Source organism: Carettochelys insculpta, chromosome 5 (genome assembly GCF_033958435.1).
Source record: "Carettochelys insculpta isolate YL-2023 chromosome 5, ASM3395843v1, whole genome shotgun sequence".
NCBI classification, from domain to species: Eukaryota; Metazoa; Chordata; order Testudines; family Carettochelyidae; genus Carettochelys; species Carettochelys insculpta.
The window spans coordinates 96,912,766-96,938,274 of NC_134141.1; the positions used below are offsets into that span (position 1 = coordinate 96,912,766).

The 25,509-nt window shown below is 43.9% G+C and overlaps 1 protein-coding gene across 2 annotated transcripts in view; it reads left to right on the top strand.

Annotated features, from left to right (window-relative positions):
* Window positions 1–2,072: 2,072 nt before the first annotated feature.
* Window positions 2,073–25,509, top strand: part of LOC142013765 (chondroitin sulfate proteoglycan 4-like) — a 60,667-nt gene continuing 37,230 nt past the window's right edge. For both annotated transcript variants that reach the window (XM_074995572.1, XM_074995573.1), the window contains exons 1-5: window positions 2,073–2,226; window positions 12,077–12,240; window positions 13,660–17,229; window positions 18,282–18,752; window positions 20,323–20,499. In XM_074995572.1, coding sequence (XP_074851673.1) covers window positions 2,142–2,226; window positions 12,077–12,240; window positions 13,660–17,229; window positions 18,282–18,752; window positions 20,323–20,499 — 4,467 coding nt within the window. In that variant the 5' untranslated portion in view covers window positions 2,073–2,141. The remainder of the gene's footprint in view (window positions 2,227–12,076; window positions 12,241–13,659; window positions 17,230–18,281; window positions 18,753–20,322; window positions 20,500–25,509) is intronic.

Consider the following 25,509-nt stretch of genomic DNA (forward strand, 5'->3'; position numbering starts at 1 on the left):
CCCTGTCCAGTGTGTAGTGGCTTAGTTTCTGTAGACTACCTCCGCACTAATCTACTATATCATCTACCCATTCTCTGTGGACTCCGCCTCTCCTATTCAAACTGTCCATTATGCAGAATAATAGGGTCTTGATTTTTTGTGTCATTCATTCTGCGATATGCCCGAATAGCTGTATCTTGCATTGTATAACCTTCTGCAGTAGGTTCTCTTTCGGCTGTATCTTCCTATATAATTCCTCATTGGTAAACTTCTGTGTCCATTCTATTCTCAGAATCTTTCTATAACTCCTCTTGAATTCCAATATCCTTCTGTTTGAATCTTTCATTATCATGCATGTCTCACATCCATGCATGCTGTTGAATACACGTTTTCAAGATGCTCTCAGCTTTGTTCCTAAGCTAATTGCTTTGCTTTTCCAGATCTTATCATTTGCCTTCAAACTCGCTCTTGCTTTTACTATTTTAGCCGCTATTTGTTCTTAGTCTAGATCATGTTATCTTGCTCCCCAGATATATGAACGTCTCTACATTCTCTAGTTCGAGCCTGTCTACGCTGATTTTCCTTTCTATTTCCCTGTCTCCAAATACCATTTTTTATAGATGTTCATAATCAGTCCGCACTGCTTCCCTTCCTCATTTAGCACCTGCACCATCCTTGCTAGCTTCTCTTCATCTTCTTCAACAATACCTACATCATGCGTGAACCCTGAATTTTTTATTTGCATTCCGTGCAGATATCCCTTCTACCTCTTCCTCCATCTCTCTACATGTGTGATGAAGATACTCGGAAATATCAGATCTCCTTCTCTCGTACATCTACTTGTTCTAAGCCAACTTCACAACTCTCCACACCTTCTCACTGCTGCCTCCGCATTATCATTGATATCCTTCAACACCTGTATCAGTCTGTTATCCACTATGTACTAGTTCAACACTCCCCAAGTCACTTTCTGATCTATACTGTCAAATGCCTTCTGAAAATCACCGGAACAAAAGTAAACGTTCTTGTTCTTTCGTCGAGCTTTCACCACGATCAATCTTAATGCTATTGTTGTTTCACAATCGGTGCATTGACTCTCTCTGACCAACCTCCTCCTTTATTCAGGCTTGGGACTGGCATGGGACAACCCCCCCGCCCCCCGAGGGTTCATGGCAGAGTTAATTTCTCATTGCAGTCTGGTTCTGAATTTTTTCCAAGTGGCTTCTTGTGAGAATGAGCAGGCACCTACCATAGTCAGCACAAAATGGGGTTCCTTACCTTATAGCATCCTAGTGGTTAGAGCACTCACTTAGGATGTAAATTCAGATTACCCCTCTTTCCTTCAGGGAAAAGAGGTTTGAACAATTATCTCCCCCCAAACTCTGGGGCAAGTGCCCCCACCACTCTACCTAATTGCTGAGATCATTGGGAAGAAAGAGTGAGCACCTGGCCATGATCCACCAGCTAGATGCCAGGGAAAGAATCCCCTGTACTTACTTACAGTCAACCCCATGTAGTGTCCCGTCATCAGCTACTGGGTAGGTATGCTGCTAGTAGCTGCAGATCAGCTACATTCACCAAGAGCAGTATTAGTACCAACCTCTCCATAAACTTATCAGTCTCAGTCTTGAAGCCAGTTTCTCCTGCACTGCACCAGTGGGAAGGCTGGAACAGCCTGCAGGGTTTGACATAAGCCAAATGGGCATTTTGTGGGTTGCAGTTCATTTTATGCTCCCCAAACTGGCACTAAGTCACCTGAGTGGATCTGGGCTTAAGTCTCTCACAGACTTAAACCTCTTCAAAAATCCCACCTCAAAGGCTCCCAACAACTGTTTTAAATGTGTGTGGGTGAATTTGGGGTGAGAAGGGTCGGGAGAGCTGGTGGGTGAGAACGGAGGCAGCAGGGAGGGCAGAACCTGCTAAGGGGTGAGTGGAGGGTAGGCTGGTGCGCAGGACAGGGGACGCAGGTAGCAGGGAAACAGGGCTGGAAGCTGCCTTACTGCCCCGCTACGCCGCCTCTTCTTCCCAGGGCCCCACACCCTGGAGTCCCGCCCCCGGTGTAACTCGACCGGAGCGGGCGCGACAGCTGCTCGGGCAGGGCTGCGCCGCTGCTCCCCGGCGGCCGCCGGACTTGGCGCGGGTGAGGCTGGCAGCGCAGCGGCATGGCCCCGGGGTGCGGGGCTCCCGGCGGCGGCCTCCGCAGCGCCCTGCTCCCGCTGCTCGCCCTGGGCCTGCGGGCTCTGGCAGGTAGGGCTGCGGAGACTCGGGCCTCCCGGAAACTTGTGTCCAGGTGGGGCTGCAGGGCGCCGGGGGAGGCAGCCCGGTCGGCGCGCGTGTGGGCTCGGCGGGGCCTGGCTCTCCCGCCGCCGCCTCCAGGACGTGCCCGGCCGCTCCGAGCCGCGCCGGGCGTGCAGAGCGCAGCGGGCGGCTTGTGCCCACACGCGCGTGGCGGATTGGGGGCGGGCGCGGGAAAGGCCCCACTTGTGGCGTGGCGGCGCCCCCTGCTGTTCTCCAGCGCCCAGCGCTCGCAGCCGCTGGCCCCCGGCCCGGCCTCCACCCCCGCTCGCAGCCCCTTGGACTGGCACTTGTTAATTTGACGGCAGCAGGGAGGCGCTTCGGGGGCTTGTTCGCAATTACTGGCCCAGGCCCCGTTCTGTGGACGCAGAAAGGCAGGAGCGGGGGTGGGCTGCGCTGGGCTGAACTGGGCGGTGAGAAACGTCAGGCCTTCAAAACAGCTTGAACGTCCCGAGCTGTTTTGCCTGTTGTTTGCTTGCAGCGGATTGAAGAGTTACCACCACCTTCAAGCTGCGTTCCGGAGGACGCTGCTCTCTTGCTTTCGGGTGCACGGCAAAAGTCTTCCGGGCTCTTCTGTTTACAACTTTCCCCCTTGTTTTTGTTTTCTTCCAAAATACCAGGCATTGATTGCTGGGTTGGGTTTGGTGTTGCTTGGAAGACTGTCTCTCTAGCTAGCCCAGTGGGACAGTGATGCTACAAGAGGGACACTGTACATGTTCACATACTTTTATTCATGAGCAAAGTGCCAAGAGTGAGGAGCCAGGCACATACCTATGGGGTTGCGGTGGCAAAGTTGAAAATAGGAGCTGCAGTTGCTCTGACCTTTAGTAGAAAGGGAATTTGTGTTCAGTTTATTCAACTACTTCTCCCACCGACCTCCCCCCTTGCAGCAAATCCCCCCACCTCTCCACCCCCTGCAGCAGACCCCCCCCACGAGCCCGACCTCGCTGCCGTGGTCCCAACCCACCTTCCCCCAGCTGGCTTTGTGCAGCTGGCCCACATGTTGCTGGCCAGGTGGAGGCCGTGCCCCCTGCTCCATCTGTACGGACCTTGGTGGGGCTGCAGGGGCCTTGCCCCAGTTGTGCCCCTACTTCTCTGTGCTGTTGGCCCCAGCCCAGTCCCGACGGGGCCCCTGGGCATAGGGGAGAAGGAGCAGGCATCAGGGATCCCAGTCATTGACACCCGTCAAGGGGTAAAGCCTCTGCCTCAACCCTCGGCCCTCCTGGTGTTCACAGGTCACCCACCTGGGGCTGCTACATCCCTGTATATAGTTCCCCCCCAATCCCCCATTAGCTGTTTCCCCCCGTCTGTATGTAGTTCCCGCCAGCCCCTTGTATGCAGTTCCCCTACCCACTTGTATATCGTTTCTGGAGTTGGCAGAGGCACGGACAGGTTTACAGTGCAAGTAAACAGTTTATTGTTGTGGTTAACCCCATGTCCCCTGTGCATGTGTTAGGGTGTTGGTGGGGTGTGTGTGTGCATGGGAACGGTAGTGGGGGGTGTGCAGGGTGAGAGGGGTCACTGTGCCTCCCCCCGTCAAAGGCCTAGTGGAGGTCCTCCCGTACCCACACCCCGTCCTGCTGGGCCTGGTGGCACAGGGCAGCAGTGGGCTGCTCATACTTGTGCTCCGCCTTGGTGTCCCAACCCTGCACAAACGGCTCGTGTTCAGCCTTCAGGAAGTCGTGCAGCGTACAGCAGGTCCTGGCTACTGCCAGGATGTGGTGAGGAAGCATCTGAACTGCCCCTTCAAGCGTCTGCATGTCTGCTCGACAGTATTGTGGGCTTGGTTCAGGGGCTCATTAAAATCATCTTGGCTAGGCTGTGTGTGTTCTGTATACGGCCTCTTCAGCCAGGCCTGCAGGGGATAGCCTGTGTCCTCCACAATGCAGAGTGGCATTGTCCAGTCCCCAAAGGGGAGCTCCCACCGGGGGATGAAGATCCCCTCGGCCATCTGGCGGCCCAGCCCCGAGTTCTGGAACACCCAGCTATCATGGGTGTGGCCGGACTAGCTCACGCAGATGTCCTGGAAGTGACTGTTGGCGTCAGTGAGCACCTGCAGACCCACAGCGTGGTAGCCCTTTTGATTCACATAGGCTCCGCTGCTATGTCTGTGCTGTCCAGTGCCCCAAAGCAACCCAAGTCCTCAAAGCCCCTTATGGCATCATCCAGGTCCCTGAAATGGATCAGCTGCTGTAGGAGGACCTTGTTGATGGCCTGGACGACCTGCAGGGCATGTGGGTGGGGGGATGTACTCGTGGGGTGGGGTGTGGCATGCCTGCCCTTCCCTGCCCTTGTCCCCTGCAGGGCAGGCCTCCCTTGGTCACTCGTTCCCCTGCCCCCTGCGTGCCTGTCCCTCCCTGTCCCTGGTGGGGGCTACCCCCCCGTTCCTGACGGTGCCCCTTGCTGGGGTGCCCCCTGCCCCCCCCATGCAGTCTAGGTGTGACCCAGGCACAGCTTACCTCATTGAGGGTGGCCCTGACATTCGCTCTGCCCACCCCAAACTGGTGGCTGACAGATCGGTGACTGTCCGGGGTGGCCAGTTTCCAGAGGGTGATTGCCACCCTTTTGTGGAGCGGGAGTGCTGGCCTCGTGGGTGTCGCAATGCTGGGGGGCTGGGGTGAGCCAGTGGCACAGCTCCAGGAATTTCCCCTTGGGGATCCTGAAGTTCTCTAGTCACCTGTCATTGCCCCTGTCCTCTTGCACTAGCCAGTCCCACCAGTATCTGCTTGTGGGGAAGCCCCACAGGTGGTGAATGACCCAGGGGACTGGGTGGGGATGTTGGGCCCTAAGGATGGCCTCCAGGAGGGTGGCTACCAGGGTGGCCACCTGGAACCACTGATGTGTGGCACCCAGGACTGCAGCCAGTGCACAGGCAATGGCCTTGGTGGGAGTGGGGAGCTGCTTGGGGGACATGGGGTGCTTCCTCTGCTTGCTCTTGGTCTGCATGCCTGGGGAGAGGTGGCTGGTCCTCAGCACATGCAGGCCAAGGCTCAGGGGGAGGCCCTTTAAAGGGGCAGCAGCCCTGGAAGGGCTCATCCACTATGGGACCCTGCCTGCGACGTTTCCTGCCCCTGTACTTTTGAAAGGGTGCTTGGGAACATGTGGACGCTCTCTTTCGAAAGTATGGTGGGAGCCATTTGAAAGGGCAGGTCAGACCTTCGCTCCCCGTTTGCCTGTGTGGACGATCCCTTTTGAAAGGCTGTCTTTCGACGTTTGTTTTTGAAAGTCATCCTTTCGAAACGGAGCAGTAGTGTAGATGCAGCCAGTATGTCGCCTTCCTGTAGTAAAGGAAAAATAGAGAAAACACTTCCCTCTCCTTTTAAAAATTACAAGAGGTCATCCTACGCCACAGAAGATAAATAAAAGATACAGGCCAGAAGCTTCCCCTTTTGTAGTCCCATAAAATTTATTTACAGGTCCTGGGTCTCTGTTCTGTGCAGTTATTTAGCTGTAATTTACCCCTTAAGGCCTTCTAAGATTCCAGTAAGCAGTGGCATTGTTGGTAATGTGCTAGAAAATATTGACCTCCCATAGTCAGGCAAATTCTCTCACCTGGCACCGGTCAGGTCCCAAGGATGCTGGATGAGAGAGATTCAACCTGTATTAAATTTGCAGTACCTCATGCCTGAGCACCTGCAACTCCACTAGGGTCTCTAGATCTTAAAGAACTTCAACTCTCAGGCCCTTATGCAGTCACTAAAAGTAACAGTGCAAGTAGAATCTCAAATCTTTTGCTTATCATAAATAATCATACCATTTGCTGTTGTTTTTCTTACTACCTTCATTCTAATTAATTTTGCAATTTGAAATAGCTGCTTAGCAAGTGATGCATTAGGTGGGTGTAGAAGTGCACATGAGAGCAGGGCTACAACTCTAGAACCCCATAGCCCATGAGTGAATTGCCATGGAAACCTTGGAAGTTGAGGGTGCTCATCATTTCAAAGGTCCTATGAGTGTCAAGTATGAGTGTCGTATGTATTAATTCTCTGGGATTAAGTGTTAAGGGATTGCTTATCTCCCCACCCCTGTCGCTCTTCATTTAAAAGTTTGAGCCGGCACTCAGGGTGGCTCATCTTCAGTCCCCATCGTGTGGATTGGGCTCTTAAATGCAGAGTGGTGAGGGTTGAGGAACAGAAGCTGAGCCAGCCTGTGGGCTGGCACAGCCTTTTAAATGCAGAGGAGTGTGAGTGGAGGGGTGGGGGGCAGTTAACCAAGTAACCAACAGAAATTTTGGCAGGCACTTCCTTACTGGATCATTTGCTCTTTGACAGGCTTAAGCTGAGCACCCCAGCTGGCTGGCTCCTTGCCAGAGTGCCACCTCTGGTGTTTATGTGTTTTACTTTCTGGGTTGTATATTTATTTTACAGGATGTTTCATTTTTAATTAGCTAGGTTTTTGGTTATTAACTTACTTTTATGAAATACTTGGTGGGTCAGCCCACTTCTTTCATGTAGAGGTGTTGGATTTTTAGGGGTACAGCGTAATGTCCAGTATTTATTGATTGAGTCCCTGATCTGTTCCCATTAGCTATTTCTTATCTGGAATGAGCCTGTGGTGGTGAGCCTCTGGTGCGTAACCTTCCTTAAAGTCCCACTCTCAGCTAAACATTGGTTAAATCACTCAGCTAGTGCTCGGGGCACTTAGCCATCAGGATAGGAGAATTTTCTTGTGCAGTCAGGCAGTACTATCTCCAGAAATTTATTAAAAAAAAAGGGAACTTTCTTTCTTTAGCTTACAATCAAGACTGTAAGCTTTTTGGGACAGGGACTATGTTTTTGCTCTGTGTTTGTACAGCACTTAGCACAATGGAGTCCTGAGTGCTATTGTAGTAATGATAATAACACTGAGAGGTAGTAACTTCAGAACTGTTAAAAGAGAAATATTCAGCACAGAATTAGACTGTAGAACTCACTTCCGCAGTATATCATTGAGGCTAAGAGTTTAGTAACATTCTTGAAGAGGGGTTAGACATACAAATAACAAGAATAGCCAGAGTTATAAAAACCAAAGAGTTTTGGGTAGCATAATAATTCAGGGTATAAGGGATTAGTATCAGAGCTTCATGGGGCAGATTATCCCATATCTGACAACTGTGGGATTTTGTCACCCTTCTCTGGGGCATCATACGGGCTAGAGGGACCATGGGTCTGATTCAATATGGCAGTCCCTATGTTCCTAACTTTCAAGAAATAACTCCTATGCATGCTGGGAGCAGCAAATGTGTCACCTCTTGGAGCATTGACCAAGAAATGTAGATGCTATAGCAATTTAAAAAAATAGAAACTGTTTGACAAATTCTCTGCCTTCGCATGTTTTGATCTTTAATAACTAGATAATTTACCAGATTACGTGACATTTCACACCATGACATCACAAAGGTTATAAGTGGTTGTGTTCTGTAACTGCATAGAATGTTAATAAGTTACATTAGTGTAATTAATCTGAGCAGTAGTTGTCCTCTGACCTAATTCTAACATTTCTTTTAGTGCCAAAAAAAGCAAATCAATAGTTTAGTTAGCATATTTTTATTTCCACATCAGAAGGGTTCAGTGTTTCTGGAAGAGCTTTCAGTGTCAGCTGCATTAGTTTTGCTTGCACTGTGGGCCTACGGCCAAAACATTATTTTATCTTTAAAAAGAAGCTGTGATACCAATATCTTTTAAACACTTTGAAGACCAAAAATGTACTGCAGCTGTTCAGCCATGTGAGAGCTGAGTCTTGAATTGTGTGGGATGCATCTTTATTGCTTTAAAAATGGAATGGTATAGTTCAAGAGTTTCATATAAAAATTTCCAACTTTAACCTTGGGGGCAAGAGAATGTAGTTGTCTCTTTGCCTTCTACCTTCAGTGGATGTGAGGAACTCTCTTGGATCACAAATCCAGGCATAGTAGAGAGAATAGGCTTCATGTGTCTGCTGTGGGGGAACCCACCAGATAGGCAATGGCAGCCTGGGTTTCTCTCTCCTCAGTGAACTGGAATTGAGCAGCCATGATGAAGGATGTAAGATGCACCCTGTAAAAACTTGCATTAAATTGTTCACCCCCAAGAGTAAAGGAGAAGCCAGGAAGGAGTTGTAACTCCAAGTTCACTGTTGCTTCTCAGGGTGGTTCTTGAGGCAGTGCAGCTCAATGCCAGTCCTTTTGCAGGGGTTAATATAGCCCAAAGTGAACAATTGGGTAGAATAAACTGTTATAAAGTCTTTGTTAATTTTAAGTAAAGTGTTTGATCCCAGTTTTGTTCTCAGATATGCATGCATAGCTCCTGGAACTATGCAAGTGGATTTGGGTGCAGAATTAGGCTTGGTGTGTTTGACAGTGTTTTGGTTGTTGCTTTTTAAACTTGGTAAGAAAGAAGTTACTTATTGCTCTGGGTTTCAGATAGAAAAGGCCAAATTAAAATCACTTGAAAAGCAGTCTTCAGTACTACTTGAGATGCTTAAATAGCAGTGAACGAGGGCTGAAGGTGGACAAAGTGTGATCATTGTTATATGGTGACAGGGAAAGCAAGTTTGATTATGTTGTGTGTACAGAGTTCCTGGAAAAGGCAAGGGCTGCCCTGTTCTAGAACTAAAGCAACCAGGTAATTACAGAATATTCAGACGACTTAAAATGTACTTTTTTTACCCCTGTGATAGAAATATAGTGATAGCCAGCAGCAGTAACAGAATGAATTTTAATGTCACATACAAACTTCCCAAGTAATACTTAAAAAAATAGAAGATTCTCATTGCTTAAGTGGATTGCGCTTTTACAGAAGTAGAAATTATAGGAGTGTGTGAGTTAATGGGAAAAATACCTAGCCCATATTATATCTAAATGACTGACTGAAAAAAAAAGCCATCTTCTATAAATCAAGATTTTTCTCCTCATCTGCTCTGGTTTGTTACAAAAAAAAGAGAGGTCATGTCTTTTACAGGACCAACTTCTGCTGGTTTAAGAGACAATCTTCCAAGCTACTCAAAGCTCTTCTTCAGGTCTCAATAAAAGCTCACTTCTTTTATGTGGAGGTGTTTGTGTGGCTCAAAAATTTCTCTCTCTCTCTCAACGTCTACATCTGTATGAGAAGCATCCATCGGCAGAAGGGACTGTTGGAAGGGATCTCCCAGCAAAACTTCTGTTGACAGATTGCATCCACACGTAGAAGCAAATTGAAAGAGAGATCCGCTCTGTTGACAGAGAGCCGCCAGACTGCCCAGTTCTCTCTTGACAGAACAGATGACCAGAAACTCTGCAAACAGGGCTGCCTGGTGAACCAGAAGCCTTGTTTGTCAACAAACGGGCCCCAGAGTGTCTACATGGCTGTTTTGTTGACAGAGGCATTATACCAGAACGGGGAGAGGTATAACACTGCCGGCAAATGTGCTGGGTTTTGTTGACAAACTGTCGGCAAAGCACATTTTGCATTGTGACAGACCCCTTGTCTGTTCCGTAGGGGTCCTGCGCTTCCGGGCAGCTCCTTGTGGGCCTCGGAGACAAGAGAGGCCCCTTTGCTGCCCTGGGGCTTCCCAAAGGCAAGGGTCTCCCTTTACTGAGCCATTTTCATCACAGGCCAGTTTTGAGTGGAGATGGAGTGGGAATGGGACCCTCTCCGCTGGTCTTGGGCTGCCCCAGTTTGGCCTGAGTTGGGTACCCCTACAGGGGAAGGGTGGAGGGAATGCAGTCCCACCTACTGCCCTGGACTCCAGCCCAGAGACCCTAGGAAGGGAGGGAACTAGTGGGGCTTCTGCCCCTGCCCCACAGCAGTGACCTGTCACTGGGCCTCTGCACCCACCACTTTTCTCTTGCACCTTGTGGCTGGCATCACTCTTCTTCACTCAGAGCTGTCCTGCTCTGCCCTTCTCTCAGCCCTCCAGCCTCCTCCTCTCTAGGCACCACTCTTCTCTCCTGCTGCCTGGGGAAAGCCTTTTATAGGAAGCCTGGAGACCTACACTGGTAGCAGGTGCTTGATTGCGAGCAGTTGCTGGCTGACTCCTAATGAGCGCCAGCTGTCTATCCAGCCTGCAGGACTGCACTCTCTGGGAACTTAGGAGGGGAACAAAAAGGAATTCCTCCAGCACCCAAAATGTTCACCCTCCATCAGGCATTTGCCGACTGGTTTGCCACAGCCTGTAGGTGCTCTGCAGTTTTTCCAGACAAAAGCCCAGTTTTGCTGGGAGAAGCCTCTCGTGTAGATGTAGCCTCTGGCCGTGTCTACACTAGCCCCAAACTTCGAAATGGCCATGCAAATGAAATACATATTCAGCGCCTCATTAGCATGTGGGCGGCCGCGGCACTTCGAAATTGACGTGGCTTGCTGCCACACAGCTCATCCCGACGGGGCTCCTTTTCGAAAGGACCCCGCCTACTTCGAAGTCCCCTTATTCCCATCTGCTCATGGGAATAAGGGGACTTCGAAGTAGGCGGGGTCCTTTCGAAAAGGAGCCCCGTTAGGACGAGCCACGCGGCTGTGAGCTGCATCAATTTTGAAGTGCTGCGGCCGCCGGCATGCTAATGAGGCACTGAATATGCATTTCAGCGCTTCATTAGTAAACTTCGAAATGGCCATTTGCATGGCCATTTCAATGTTTGGGGCTAGTGTAGACTACGCCTTTGAGACATAGGTCCCGTGAAAGATATTACGTCATCCACCTTATCTCTCTACCATCTGGAGACTGACATGGCTATAACTACACTGGTTTGTTACAGTCATTTTCAAGAAAGATGCTCTGACTTTGTCTGAGGAAACTGACCTTTCTCCTTTTTCTTGGGGCTCAGTTTAGAACTACAGAATGTACTGCCCGGTCCCAGAGAGAATATAAAAAATAAGTTCCTTAGACGCCGTGCTAAATTCACATGTTCTAACAAAAGACATTCTGATGTCACTGGCTCAACTCCACTCATGTCCCTAGATGTTATGATTGGCAACTTGATGTAACCAGAGCAAAAACAATTTCTGTTGAAAAGATGGTACTGGAGACATTCAGAAGACATTTTGTTTTGAGCCAAAAATCATATTGAAAGAGGTTCCACTAGTAGAACCTGACAGCTACACTCTAAAAACATGCTTCTTTTGCTGGTGAAAAACCCAAGCTCAGATCAAGCCAGGACCCAGTCCTGGGCTGGATAGTGGTAGAGCTATGGGTAGGTTGATAGATTAGTTTGCCAAGTTAGCTGCCTCACCCACAACTATGGAGTTGAAGGTTAGCTTGTAAAAGGCAAAATTTATAATCCCAAGGATACTTGTGGCAATTCTTCTGATATTTCCACTATATTAGTGTTTAGTGTAACACAGGTATTTTTCCTCCAGTGGTTCACTGCAAGGCAATTTTGTTCCTTTTATGGGTGTAGTGGGGCAGGGAAGTGGTGGGAGCATGGGTGGAGCAGGAGTGGGAAGGAAGAGGGTAGGGGCACTAGATCACTGCATCCCATGGAATCCACTCACTGGTCGCCTCTGACTAGACTGGGTATATACCCTCTTTGGTGTCATCTGCTTTTGCTGTAGAACTGTGAACAGTGATATAAAAGTTGCTTCACAACTTTTGTAAAGTTTAGACATTTGATGTAGGGTCATGGGTGCTTTTGGCTGTTGATCACAAGGTTCTCAGTAGCATTGTTTCTGGGATATGCTATATATCTACCTAGGATTCTATTGTTTACAGCACAGGCTGTCTGGATTAGTGTATTCTAATGTGCAGAAAAGGAAATATAATTCTTACTCTTCACTTAGAGATGCCATAGATACCTATTTTGTGAATGTGTGTAAGGATGAGGATGCATTTTACAAACTTTCATATATTATAAATTTCCCTTATTTTCTTTTAGTATCGTTTTATGGTGATGGCTATGTGGAGCTGAATATTAGAGAATCATCTATTCGAACATCGCTGCAGTTACGATTTCTAACCAGCAGGCCACAGGGATTGCTTTTCCTTGCAGCTGGAAAAGAAGATCATTGTTTGGTGGAACTGCACTCAGGATATTTACAGGTATGTTTTTTAATTATAAAAAGTAGAGTGTACCGCTACCAGTTTGCCTAGTGTTTGTCTCCGGAGTCATAGGCTACGGTTACACTGACCCAAACTGCCAGTAATCCTGGCATGTGAACCACGTCCCATGCTGCAGAGGACTAAGTTTGACCATGGAATGGGGGGTGTTCTTTCACAGCCTGGAATGTGGCACATGAGCAAGAACCAGCAAGCCAAGCATCTATCAGAGACAAAGCTCCATGCCACCTCAGAGCCCCGGCCCTTCCTACCCAGTATCCTGTTTCCATCTATGGTTATCTTTGATGTTTCAAAGGAAGGAGACAGTTCCCTTCCTCATCCTAGCATGCACTGTGGTGAAAATTCCTTTCCTGGCCCTATAGATGACCAGCTGAAGCATGAGATTTTAGGAACATAAGTTGTAAAGGAACCTCCAGGGCTACCAAATGAAGCCCTCACACCACGTCAGGCAATCTTGTCATACAATACCACTCATAAATTTATCAAGAGCTATCTCAAAAACTGATTGAACTGTTTGTCCCCCACTATTCCCAGTATCTCATTCCTCTGATGATTAGAAACTGTCCTCTTAAGTTCCAGCCTAAATTTATTCATCTTCAGTTTATACCCATTTGTTCTTCTCTCATACCAGTATTGTTCTTTACATTAAATAGCTTTTCTCTGCCCCTGATGTTTATCTCCCTGATAAATTTATAGAGGACAATTAAAGCCCCTCTAGGCTTTCTTTTTGCTAGGCTAAGCAAGCCAGTCTCATTTGGTCCCCTCGTCATCCCCAGTAGCCTTTTTCTGCACCTCTTCCAGTCTGAACTCATCTTTCTTCAATCTGGGAGGGCACAAGTGTACACAATATTCAGAATGAAATTTTACCAATGTCTTGTCCTATCTCTCCTGTGAATACCTCACTTAACGCATCCAAGGGCTGTGTTTCTCTTTTCCACAGCTGCATCACATTATTAGTGCATGTTCATCCTGTGATTGACTTATACACCTGGGTGTGTCTCTTCCTCTTTCACCTGTTAACACCCTTCCCCAGCCGGTGTATAGTTGAAATTCCTGCATGAGCTTGTGTGTTAGGCCCTCCTTGGGCTCTTGTAAATTTAGGTCATAGCAAACCTGGAAATAGTCCTTTCCTGGTTTTCTATCTGATCCAGAGTAAAATTGTGTTGGCAGGTAATTCTTCACAAAATGTCTGATGGGTTTGGATTTGAGGTTGTAGTATTGGCACATTCATAACTATAATAAATATATCTGTGCTTTTAGTTTGAAAATGGAATGATTGAAACTTAAGTTGAGCAGCTGTCAAAACATGAAGTATTACTTGTTTCTTTGAGACACACGCAATTCCTTTTTTGTTATATGTCCACACGCTGATATCCATCAATCAAATTTTGTCTCTTACAGTTGAGAGTGAACTTTGGAGCAGGGGAACGAGTGCTGCGTTCTCAACGGAGCTCCCTGCTAAATGATTTAGCCTGGCACCTGGTTGAATTGCATCATGAAAATGATACTGTCACACTGGTAATTGATAAACATTATAGAACTAGTACAAAAATGCCTGGGATTCTTTATCAATTAAATATAGAACACGGACTCTACATTGGTGGGAGCGGTACCCTGGATGTTCCTTACCTTGACAGAGCACTAGCCAATTTCCGAGGATGTATAGCTGATGTAGTATTTAATCAGCATGAGATCCTAACATCCCTGAGACCGTATCCTAGGTTCAGAAATGTTCATGAAGTGTCAATGGGGTGCAGTGATGAATTCTTTGCAGGGGAAGATGAGCCCATCAGTTTCTTTAGCTCCAAGTCATATGTTTCTTTCCCGCTGTGGAATGTCCAGGGAGAAGGACGCTTGGAGTGTGCAGTTCAGACTTCAGCTCAGCGAGGCTTGCTGCTTTATAATTCTGGACGAGCAGGAGATTTCATTGCAGTGGAAATTGAGGATGGACTAATTAAGGCCCACATTGGAAAAAGTAAAAGTAGAATGCACCTTTCCTCTCTAAAGATAGTGAGTGATAACAAGTGGCACACCATTGAGTTGAAATTTACTGCACAGTATTTGCAGCTGATGATAGATGGGGAAACAGTGAAAACAGTACTGCCTTCCCACAGCAAGTTACCCCTTCTTAAAGGGCCACTCTTTGTTGGTGGTGTGGATGACAGCATGCGGGTAGAAGTGATAAAGTTAGAGCTAACCTCAGTTTCTGGAAAATACGCCAGAGGAGGATCCTTCAAAGGTTGCATAAGAGACCTGAAAGCCAATTCAGAAAAGAGATCATTAAATAATGTTATGGTTTCAAAAGATGTTTCGGCTGGATGTAGAACAGAGGATTCTTTTAATACAAATTCTTCAATAGTGACAATAGAAAAGACTCCTGTTGTAACAGCAACTCCCACTTCTGTCAGTTTTCCTGAAATCTCTGAACCTAAAGGCAAAGAAGACAGCGGCCATTTCTTGTTTCTAAATACCTTGATTGTTCCAGAAGGTGGAAAAGGTTCACTTGAATCTAAACATATTAAATTAAATTTAGACTTTAAGAAATTAGGGGTTCATCAGTCACACATCCTTTTTAAAATAAAGGAGCAGCCCTTTCATGGTAGCTTGAGGTTAGATACTGAACCAGAGCAGGAGAAGGACACATTTACTATGTTAGACCTTTCGCAAGGGAGAGTTCTGTATGTCCATGATGGTTCTGAAGACACTTATGATTATTTTACTTTTTCCATTTCTGCTAGTAGTAAAAAGGACATGTTTCCATATCTGCAAGGAAATGAGCAGCATGTGTTTAGGATTACTGTCACTCCAACAAACGATGCTCCTGAACTTATGCTCCCTGAGGGAAACTTATTTCTTTTGATAGAGAACTCAAAGAAATGCTTGACTGATGACCTAATACAGATTTCAGATCAAGACACAGACTCTGCAGCTCTCAGTCTTTCAGTACTTGGAAATCTGAACACAGATGCAGGATTTTTAGAAAATTCCAAGTATCCCGGGAGAGCCATTACTACTTTTTCTAATGAGGAGTTAAAAGAAGGCAACATTTTCTTTGTCCACACTGGGGTCAAGAACTCAAGGATTATACTGCGAGCAAGTGATGGAGAGAAAGTGAGCAACACAGTTGTGTTGCGTGTCATGGCTGTTCCATTGGATTATAAAATTGTCAACAACACAGGAATAAAATTGCTACAAGGCACTGCAGCCTTGATCACACTCAGCCACTTGGCAGTTGAAACAAATGCCATCCAGCAAGAGATGGAGATACGATATGAAATCACAGAATCACCCCAATTTGGTGAAATTCAAAGGCGACATTCTGGTGGAGAGTGGAAGCAAGTAAACGTGTTCTCTCAGCGCTCCATGGAGCGCAGCCGTGTGAGGTACTATAATATTTTCAAGGAAATACAGATGGAAAATGTTACAGATCATTTTAAATTTAAGATTTGCATTGGAAATAAAATCAGTGACGAGTTTGTGTTTCCAATCACGGTGAAGTGGTTGAGGTATAATTTATTGAAACATGTTCCTCTAGAAATTGAAAAAACAAAAAATAAATGTCTGAATTCAGATAATCTTTTTGCTGTAATGGTGGATATAGAACTACCTGAAAGTGAACTTAATTATAAGTTGTTGTCTTTACCCAAGAAAGGGCAAATTCTCCTTAACAGCCGACCCTTGAAAAAAGATTCAACATTTAGCCAAAAAAATATTACAGATCGTCAAGTAGAATATGAATTAATTGACAGAGCCCATGAGAACATTCAGGATTCCTTTAGATTCCTGATTTTTACTAAGTATTTGACGTCAAATGTCTATGATTTCAAAATCAATATTAAAGCCCAGCTCACGAGCATTATTTTGACAAACAATGGCTTGACCATAACTGAAGGTGAAGGCGCACTAATAACAAAAAGCAGATTGTTTGCACAAACCCTGGATAATAAGTCTTTTCAATATAAAGTTACAAGAAGTCCTCAACATGGGAAATTAAAACTCATTAATTTTTCGGATTCACCGCAGAGTAATGATAATGTCACCACATTCGGTGACCAGGATATAATAGATGAACGCCTTATGTATGTCCATGATGACACTGAGACCACATACGATGAATTTCTTGTCACGGCCTTCACCAAAGAATTGGGAGAATGGGTGAGCTCTGCTGCAGGAACAGAATCTTTATCAGCAGAAATTAAATTTAATATTTCTGTTGAGCTGAAGAATGATGAGAAACCAGTGCGCGTGGTTGAGAAGGTATTTCATGTAGTTAAGAATGGGCAGCGGCTATTGACCTTGGCAGACCTGTGCTACCATGATCCTGATTCTGATTTTGATGACAGGCAGTTGCTGTATACTAGGCGTGGCATTCCCAATGGGGACTTGACTCTAGTGAATGATACCAATCATAGACTCTATCAATTCAAACAAGAAGACCTGGAGCAAAAGCGAGTCCTATTTACACATAGTGGTGCAGATTATGGACGCTTTGTGTTATTTGTAACTGATGGCAAACACTACACATCTTCACTTCTGGAAGTGAGTGCTTCAGATCCCTATGTTAGACTAGCTAACAATACAGGTTTATTGGTACAAAAAGGAAAAGAGAAAATTATTACAACAACTAATCTGAGTGCCATCACAAACCAGGACATTAGAGGGGATCATGAGATTATTTATGAGATATTCTTATCTCCAAAACATGGAAAAATCTGTGTAAATAATCTAGCAACAGATTCCTTTACCCAACTTGACCTAAAAAGAGGACATGTGATTTATAGGCATGATGACAGTAACAACCTTGTGGACATATTTAACTTTACAGTTTATGCCAAGGGTATCCACCAGGATGCTGGAATGTATGTTCTTATGTACTTAGAAAGCCATCAGTGTCCACCAAAGATTGTACGCAACAACAACCTTTTAGTTGAAGAAGGAAAACCAGTTAAAATCAGTAAGGGGAAATTGCAGGTGAGTTAAAATTTAACTTTAATCTTCCATCTATAGTAACAGAGAGGTAGCCACGTTAGTCTGTATTCTAACAAAACAAACCAGCAGTCATATAGCACTTTAAAGGCTAACAAAATAATTTATTAGGTGATTTTCTTATTTATTCCAGTTTTCCACACAGAGAAAGCCCTTTTAATCTATTAGTTCTATAAAACTGTCAACTTAAACTTAACTAACTTGAATTATTGCTAGATATTAATTTTGGAGAGTAACTATTTATGGTGTCTCATTTTGAGAATCTGCTGGCATCAGTGCAGAAAGAGCTGTAGACCTCAGGGAGCCCAGCACTCTGTGACACTTGCATGGTTCCCTAAAAAACCTATTTGTGAAAATAAGGTGTGAGAGCATAGGTTTTAATTCTCTGAATAGTCCTGATACTTGAGAAAATTAAGCTGCAGCAATATTACAAGAAAACCAGACACTTTAAATACTTTTATCAATTACATGTTAGATGAACCAGTAAAAAAAAATAAGGGGGAAAGAATTAAACTGTATCAAAAATATTTGCTTAAATGCAGTGGATCTGATTGGAGCGATCTGAGCTACACAAGCTGAAGATCCAGCTCTGAGTTTTAAAAGCATCAGTTCAAAAGCATTAACTTTTTTCTGTACTTATTTCGATCATTTGCATAATTAAAGTAACTACCACAAGGAGGTCATATTGTACATCATTGTTCTAATTGTAAAAGCCTCATTCCAGGCAGCATTCCAGTAGTCTTAGATAATTAATTTATGATGATTTTTGTTTGGATTTCAGTTGAGATATCTTAAGGGGCATGTTTTGGATTGTGAAACACTTTCTCATATATTTCCTAATATGAATCTTCTTAACATAATATTGCAAATGCACTGTGCTAGGCATTTGCAGGCAAGTTTATAAGGAGAGAATGCCAAATGGGTGGATAATAATCCATGATTTGTGGCCCCATGATTACAAGTGAGAATTCAGAGTAGCGTTAAGGAAATTGCCTTTTTTCATTTTAATGACTTTTGTGTGTGTGTGTAAATTCAAGGTTGTGCATGAAAACAGTTCTCCCTCTGAGATAGTCTTCACATTAAGGGCTCCTCCAGTGCATGGATACATTCGGAAGTTTGCATCAGAAGAAGGTTACCTTGGTGCAGAACAAAAACCAGTTTTGACCTTTACCCAGCAAGATATTGATGATGGCAATGTTCAATATGTGCAGACTGTTTCTGAACAGCTACAAGACCATTTTTTGTTGGATGTGACCGATGGCGTCCAAGTGGTCAGTGGAATAGAAATTTTTGTAGAGATCATCCCTAAACTGATTCCATTAGAAGTGCAGAACCTTACGGTAATAGAAGGTGGTTCTAAAGCTCTAGTGGAAGACTATTTAAAAATTGCTAATCAGCATTTCACAGGACTCAATTGCGAATTTATTTTAGTTGAGCCACCAAAGAATGGGCATGTTGGAAACACTCGCTTTCCTGGAGTAAAGTTATCCAGATTTACCAGAAAACAGGTAATGTGACTATGATAAACTTGATCTAAATGTCAGTCCTTTGTTGTTTGTGAGATTTTAAAGTGCTGATTATTATTTAAATTGCACTTTCACCTGCAGGTCAGGATCCCTTTGTGCTAGGCACAATACAAACTCATTAAAAGACACTCCTTTACTTGGGGAGTTTACTGTCTAAGTTAACAGAAAAAGATATATCGCAATTCCCTGATAGGCCCCATTTAGCTATTGCTAGTTGGCAGTGTCCTGCAAAAGTCATGATAGCAGTAGCAGGGTTGAGTGGAGGGCATTGTTTTTCAGCCTCCTTCTGAGTAAATGCCAAATTAGTAGCAAGGGGGAAACCTTGGGCAGGCTTAATAGAGAAATGGCCAAATACTGGTGTTGTAGGTGGAGCAGACAAAGTGGAGACACCACAATAAGATACAGTGCAAATAAATTTTGTGCCGTCTTAAAAGACTATGAAAAATGTGAGAAAGCCAGTGGAACCAGTCTCAGAATCATCTAATTCATTAAGATGAACACACCATTATGATATTTCAGTTTGGTCTCCTGCATAACAATGGGCACATTATTTCACCAAGTAATTCGTACATCAAGCCCATACTTCCGGTTGAGCTTGAGCGTGTTGTGAAGGAAGTCATCTAGTCTTTATTTGAAGACTTCAAGTGATGGAGAATCCATCCCATCCCAGCGTGGGGTATGAGAAGTGGTTGTAGGAAGATGCTTTGTGATTCACTAGTTTCCAATAAGAATAGTTTGATGTTCTCCCTTTTAAGAAATCTATAACAGGGTGTTAGATTGCATATAAAAATACATGTATTCCTTAATATGCTTATTTGACAGTAAAGATCCACATTATGTGTTATTTTGATAGGTGATATTCCAGAGGGACAACTGCCCACATACGTGAATATATATGATTTTATACAATTTTTCAGACTCTAGAATGTGGTAAATTGTCTTGAGTGGCCTGGGATGTAATAAGTCAACTGTTCAAAATTTGTAGAAGCCTGACAGGTGTCTTACATGCCAGCAGATCTGAGGGTCATTTTTTACACCTGAATGAAAATTCTCCATTTTGAAGGTTTCAATATTTAACTTGCTCCAGACTGTGTAAGCCGAAGCACGTTAACCTTTTAAAAACTTCAATAAAAGTAGATTTTTAATTTTTATGGCCCAAACCCAGATATTTGACTTCCTGGTAGTGATGCCTTAAGTCATTTTGCCTCTTTTCTGTAAAAATGGAACACTTAAGAGGGTTCACTGTGGAAAAGCAGTTAACTGTGCATTAGCAGCTTGTATGTGAGTTCTTTGGCAGTTATTGGTTTGTTTCTGACTTTCTGATACAGTTGCAAATGTGCCTCACTACAGTATATCTCTGGTTATGTCAGAATAACCAAATACCCATGTGCAATTTAATATGCTACAGATAGAATAGTGTGTATCAGATGGAGACTGGGGTCATGAAGGTTAAAGAGAATTATTACGGAACTGTAATGGTTGATGCTTTGTGTTTAAAGTTTCAAAACAGTTTTTTTTAATTCCTTTAATTTTAAGTCAATTTATTTTGCAGTTAGAGCAAGAATTAATCTACTATATTCATGATGGTAGTGAGGAACTGGCTGACAATTTTACTGTCATAGCAAATAACACAGAACTGTGGAAACAAAGTTCACCCCAAACTATATTTGTGACTGTTATGTCGGTAAATGATGAAGCTCCTGTTATAAGCACAAACAAAATACTTAGGGTAAGTAATGCATGCTTTCATCTTTATAATTTTAAAATCTTAATTTAAAATCTGACATAATTTTATAGGACTTCAATAATACAGAGACTAGAGGAAGATATGTGTAAATCTAAAAATATATGTTACGTACTAGAAGCCAGTTGTGATGCTTCAATATCATGTTTATGGGCTCTGTGGATAGATTGGAGACAATTCCAGGCACTTTCTAATTTTGTATTGTACTGTCCTGAGCAGACCTTAAGCTCACCTAAGACTCTGGCTGCTAATTACTTTAGTCTACAGAGAGTCCCTGAGGCCTAGAATTGTATAGCTGGATTTGTGCCACTACTTGCCATGTGGAAATGGGGCACACATTGGTGAAGGGTGTATGGCTCCACTGTGTTTTAATATTCCTTGACAGGCGTAATGGCAACTTGGATGCAGTTACTAGCCAGCATAAGTCAGAGCAGTCCTGAGGCACTGGTCTTTGGCAGGATTCAGGGTGGAACAACCATAAAGGTGGCTTCAGATTATATTTGCACCATTCTTTGGATTCTTTGCCTACCATCACTTAGCTGTTCCTTAGGATCAGGCCCACTGAGATGAATTCTGTTCTTTGTCATATCTCTGCAGCTCCTGCTGAAGTCAGTAGAAATAATAAAGGTGTAAGAAAACAGAATGTCACTCACTTACTAGGCTTTAGTATGTACCTGTCATTCTAATAGGAGGTATGAAAGCTTACCTCAGAAATCTTATGCAGATTTAAAAAAAAATCCCTAAAAATAATAATACATGATTTTATGAAGGTCCAAAATAGAACCACTCTTCATAGTATTAGTAGTGTTATGGGAGCTACTACTGTCTGTTACTGTCAGCTTTTTGGTGTTGTGGCTGTTAATTATGAATTAAAGATAATATTCAGAAGCGCCCAAAGCCTGCTTACTTGGGCTATGTCTACACTAGAGAGTTTTATTGACAAAACTCGTGGAGCATCTACACACACAATGAGTTTTATTGACAGCAACTGTTGACAAAAAAGCTGTGTAGATGCTCTGTAGGGCCCTTTTGTCTACAGAGCAGATCAAAAAATCAATCCGCTTTTATGTGTAGATGTGATCTGTTGACAGAAGTTTTGTTGGAACATCTCTTCCAACCATAAGTTCTATAGACAGATACTTCTAGTGTACATGTAGCATTTGTGTATTTCCCAAAGAACTTGTGGAATAGAAACTTGTAGAATTGGTCTCTTTTTTTACCCCTAGAAACCATGGATAGCACTTAATCAGCCACTCTACCTCCTAAAGACTAAAGGATGGTGTCCTCTCATATCTATTTCATGTTGACGAGGTTCCTTTTGCTTCAGTGGTATAGTTCTAGATTTAAATATGTGTGAGAGGATTACATATATTACAGTTGTGCCTTCAGGCCACAGCCTGCTTGGCCTAGACCAGGTATGTCCAACCCACGGACCGCAGGCCGCAAGCGGCCCTGGACAGCTAGTAATGCAGCCCCACAGGATCGTAAACTTTTAACATTATTATGTGATTTATATACATTAACTATATTATATATTTTATATGAGGCCCAAGACAATTCCTCTTCACTCAATGCGGCCCAGGCAAGCCAAAAGGTTGGACACCCATGGCTTAGACGCTATAAAAACATAGGAGACAGTCCTGCCATGAAGAGTGAGTGGTGACTAAAACAAACATATGGGAGAGGAAAGTGCACAGATAATAAAATTATATGGATCACCTTGAAAACTGGTGATCATGTTGTATCAGCTGCCCACCAGTAAACAAACTGCATTTAGTAGGCATGACACCAGAGAAGAGTTTTTTAAAGGAGTGATTTGAAGGAGGATACTGTTAGATATTTGCACAGTGCATCAGCACTAGTCTAACATAGTACAATTTACAAATTACAACATTTAATATGTCTGTAATTAATCTTGAGCAGGAATGGAATTCAAGGGTTGTGTAGACAGATTGAGTACTGTAGAGATTACCACATTTTAGCAACATCAGTAAACCTTTCACAGAAGAAAAAAAAGGAGAAAGAATACAATATTTTATACTAATCAGTTTTAGCAGTATTGGGTGTCACAGTGATTGCATTTACCCACAGTAGGCATCCATGCACACAGCAGTGCACCATAGATATTAGCCTTCTAGACCATGCTGAGTCCTGATGATTTGTCAGTTTTCTTAAAGAAGGAGACAAGTATCACACAGTAAACTGGGGCATAGGGGGATAGTTAGTCATTGGTCATGCTCTTCAGGCATCATTTTAGCAGGTATTTACTGTAATTAATAATACACTAAGGGGTTAGATGTCCATCAGGACAACTTCCTGATTTGTATTTCCTTGTGCATAATTTGCTTAGAAGAACTATCCTTTGACTGAAGTGAGAGCCAACAGCACAGCACTTGGACTTGCTTTAAACAGATTAAGACAAGGCTTCACAGCAATTTATGAAGCTGATTAGCAGAACCAAACTTTACCTTTATTTTAAAACATAAATAGTACAGTTTTCAGTCTAATCCTGAAGTACATCAGTCATCCAGAACTTAGATAAAATATTACTTACTTAGGTGGGCAGCCTGCCTACAAGAATCCAGGGTTCTGTATTAATGACTTTGGTTTTTGCATGTCACTCTTGACTCCTCGCTGTGCTTACATGCTCTGTTCTTGTGCACCAGCAGGGTACTGAAATACGGAATTACTGCATTATCCATTAGTTAGGTGCACACTCTACAAAGCTGGAGAATCTGGTTGATTCTGACCAGTCACTTTAAATCAAGTTGAATGCCTAAAATAGATGGGAGAAAATTGATTGTAAAGATTTTTCTTGAAGCTGTAGCCTGGCTTAGTACTAATTATTGTCATCAGATGTGAGTTCCCAAAGAGGGCTTACCAGTGGTGGAAAAAGTACCCCAAAAGTCACTTGAGTAAAAAGTACTGCTACTTTGGAAAAAAATATAGCCAAGTAAAACGTGAAAGTATCCTGGGGCAACTACTTGAGTAGAAGTACGACTATGTTTCAGCTTAATTGTACTAAAGTATCCAGAAGTAAAAAGTAGTTGTCCTATGATAACCTATGGTTAATTACCTGAGTTATCATAGGATATCATTATTTTTCACATATACATTATAGATACGCACACACATATACATAAATATATATGTATGCACATATATAAAATATGCGTATATACATACATTATACATACATACATATGTATGTACATACATATACATGTGTGTGTGTGTGTGTATATCATAGAAACATAGAACACTAGCACTGGAAGAGACCTCAAGAAGTTACCCAGTCCCCTGCCCTCATGGTATGACAAAGCATCATCTATAGTATCTTGAATATTCTTAAAAATTCTTAATGTTCTTAAATATCTCCAATGATGGAGCTACTACAACCACCGTAAGTAATTTATTCCAGTACTTAATCACCCTAACAGGTAGGAAATTTTTCCTAATGTCCAACCCACACCTCCCATGCTGCAATTTAAACGCATTACTTCTTGTCCTATCATCAGAGGCTAAGGAGAACAATTTTTTTCCCTTATTCTTGTAACACCCTTTTAGGAACTTGAAAGCTGATATCATGTCCCATCAGATGTCTCTTTTTGACACTAAACAAACCCACTGCTTTTAATCTTCTGTCATAGGTCACATTTTCTAGACATTTAATCATTTTAGTTGCGTTTCTCTGGACCCCTTCCAATTTCTCCACATTTTTCCTAAAATGTGGTACCCAGAAGTGAACACTATACTCCAGGTGAGGCTTAATCAGTGCAGAATAGAGCAGAAGAATTACTTCTCATGCCTTGGTCACAACCCTCCTGTTAATGCATCCCAGAATCATGTTTGCTCTTTTTGCAAAAGTGTCACACTGTTGACTTATGCTTAATTTGTGGTCCACTCTGACTCCTAGATCCCTTTCTTCAGCAATCCATCTTAGGGAGTCCCTTCCTATTTTGTAAGGGTGAAACTGATTGTTCCTCCTGAAGTGGAGTACTTCGCATTTGTCCTTATTGAACTATTTTCCTCAGCCCATTTCTCCAGTTTGCCCAGGTCATTTTGAATTCTGCCCCTGTCCTCAAAAGCACTTGCAACCCCTCCCAACTTGGTATTATATGCAAGCTTGATAAGCATATTCTGTATGCCATTATCTAAATCTTTGATGAAGATATTGAACAGAACTGGCCCGAAAACTGATCTCGGTGGAACCCTCCATGTTATTCCCTTCCGGCCTGACTGTGAACCATTAATAACTATTCTCTGTGAACAGTTATCCAACCAGTTATGCACCCACATATGTGTGTGTGTGAATTATATACTATAGATTTATATTTCAAATTTGGAATTTAAATATAGTCGCAGCCTTCATTTTTAAAAGTTAAGAATGACTAAATTAAATGCAGGAGTCAAATTACAGAAATTTCATAATACTATGGGGTTGCGGTGCGTCTGCTGGGACCAGGTCTGGTTCAGCTCGGCTGGAACCTCCCCACCCAGGCTGTGGCTACACTAGCCACCGCCTTTCAGAAGGGGCATGGTAATGAGCCACTTCAGCAGATGCTAATGAGGCACTGCCATGATGTGCAGCACCTCATTAGCATAATGGCAGCCGCACGCTGTCCGAAAGTGCCACTTTTGAAACGCACGACGCCCATGTAGACGGGGACCTTTTGAAAGGACCCCTGATTTCGAAAGCCCCATCTTCCCATCTGGTTTTGGGAAGAAGGGGCTTTTGAAGTCTGGGTGGTCCTTTCAAAAGGCCCCCAGCTACATGGGTAATGTGCATTTCAAAAGTGGCACTTTTGGAACATGCCTGGCTGCCATTATGCTAATAAGGTGCTGCATATTCATGGCAGCACTTGTTTAGCATCTGCTGAAGTGGCTCATTACCATGCCCCTTCCAAAAGGCGGGGGCTAGTGTAGCCATGGCCCCACCGTGAACCCTGGACCCCGGGGATAGGGGAAGCTCTGATCCAGCTAGAGCACCCCGCC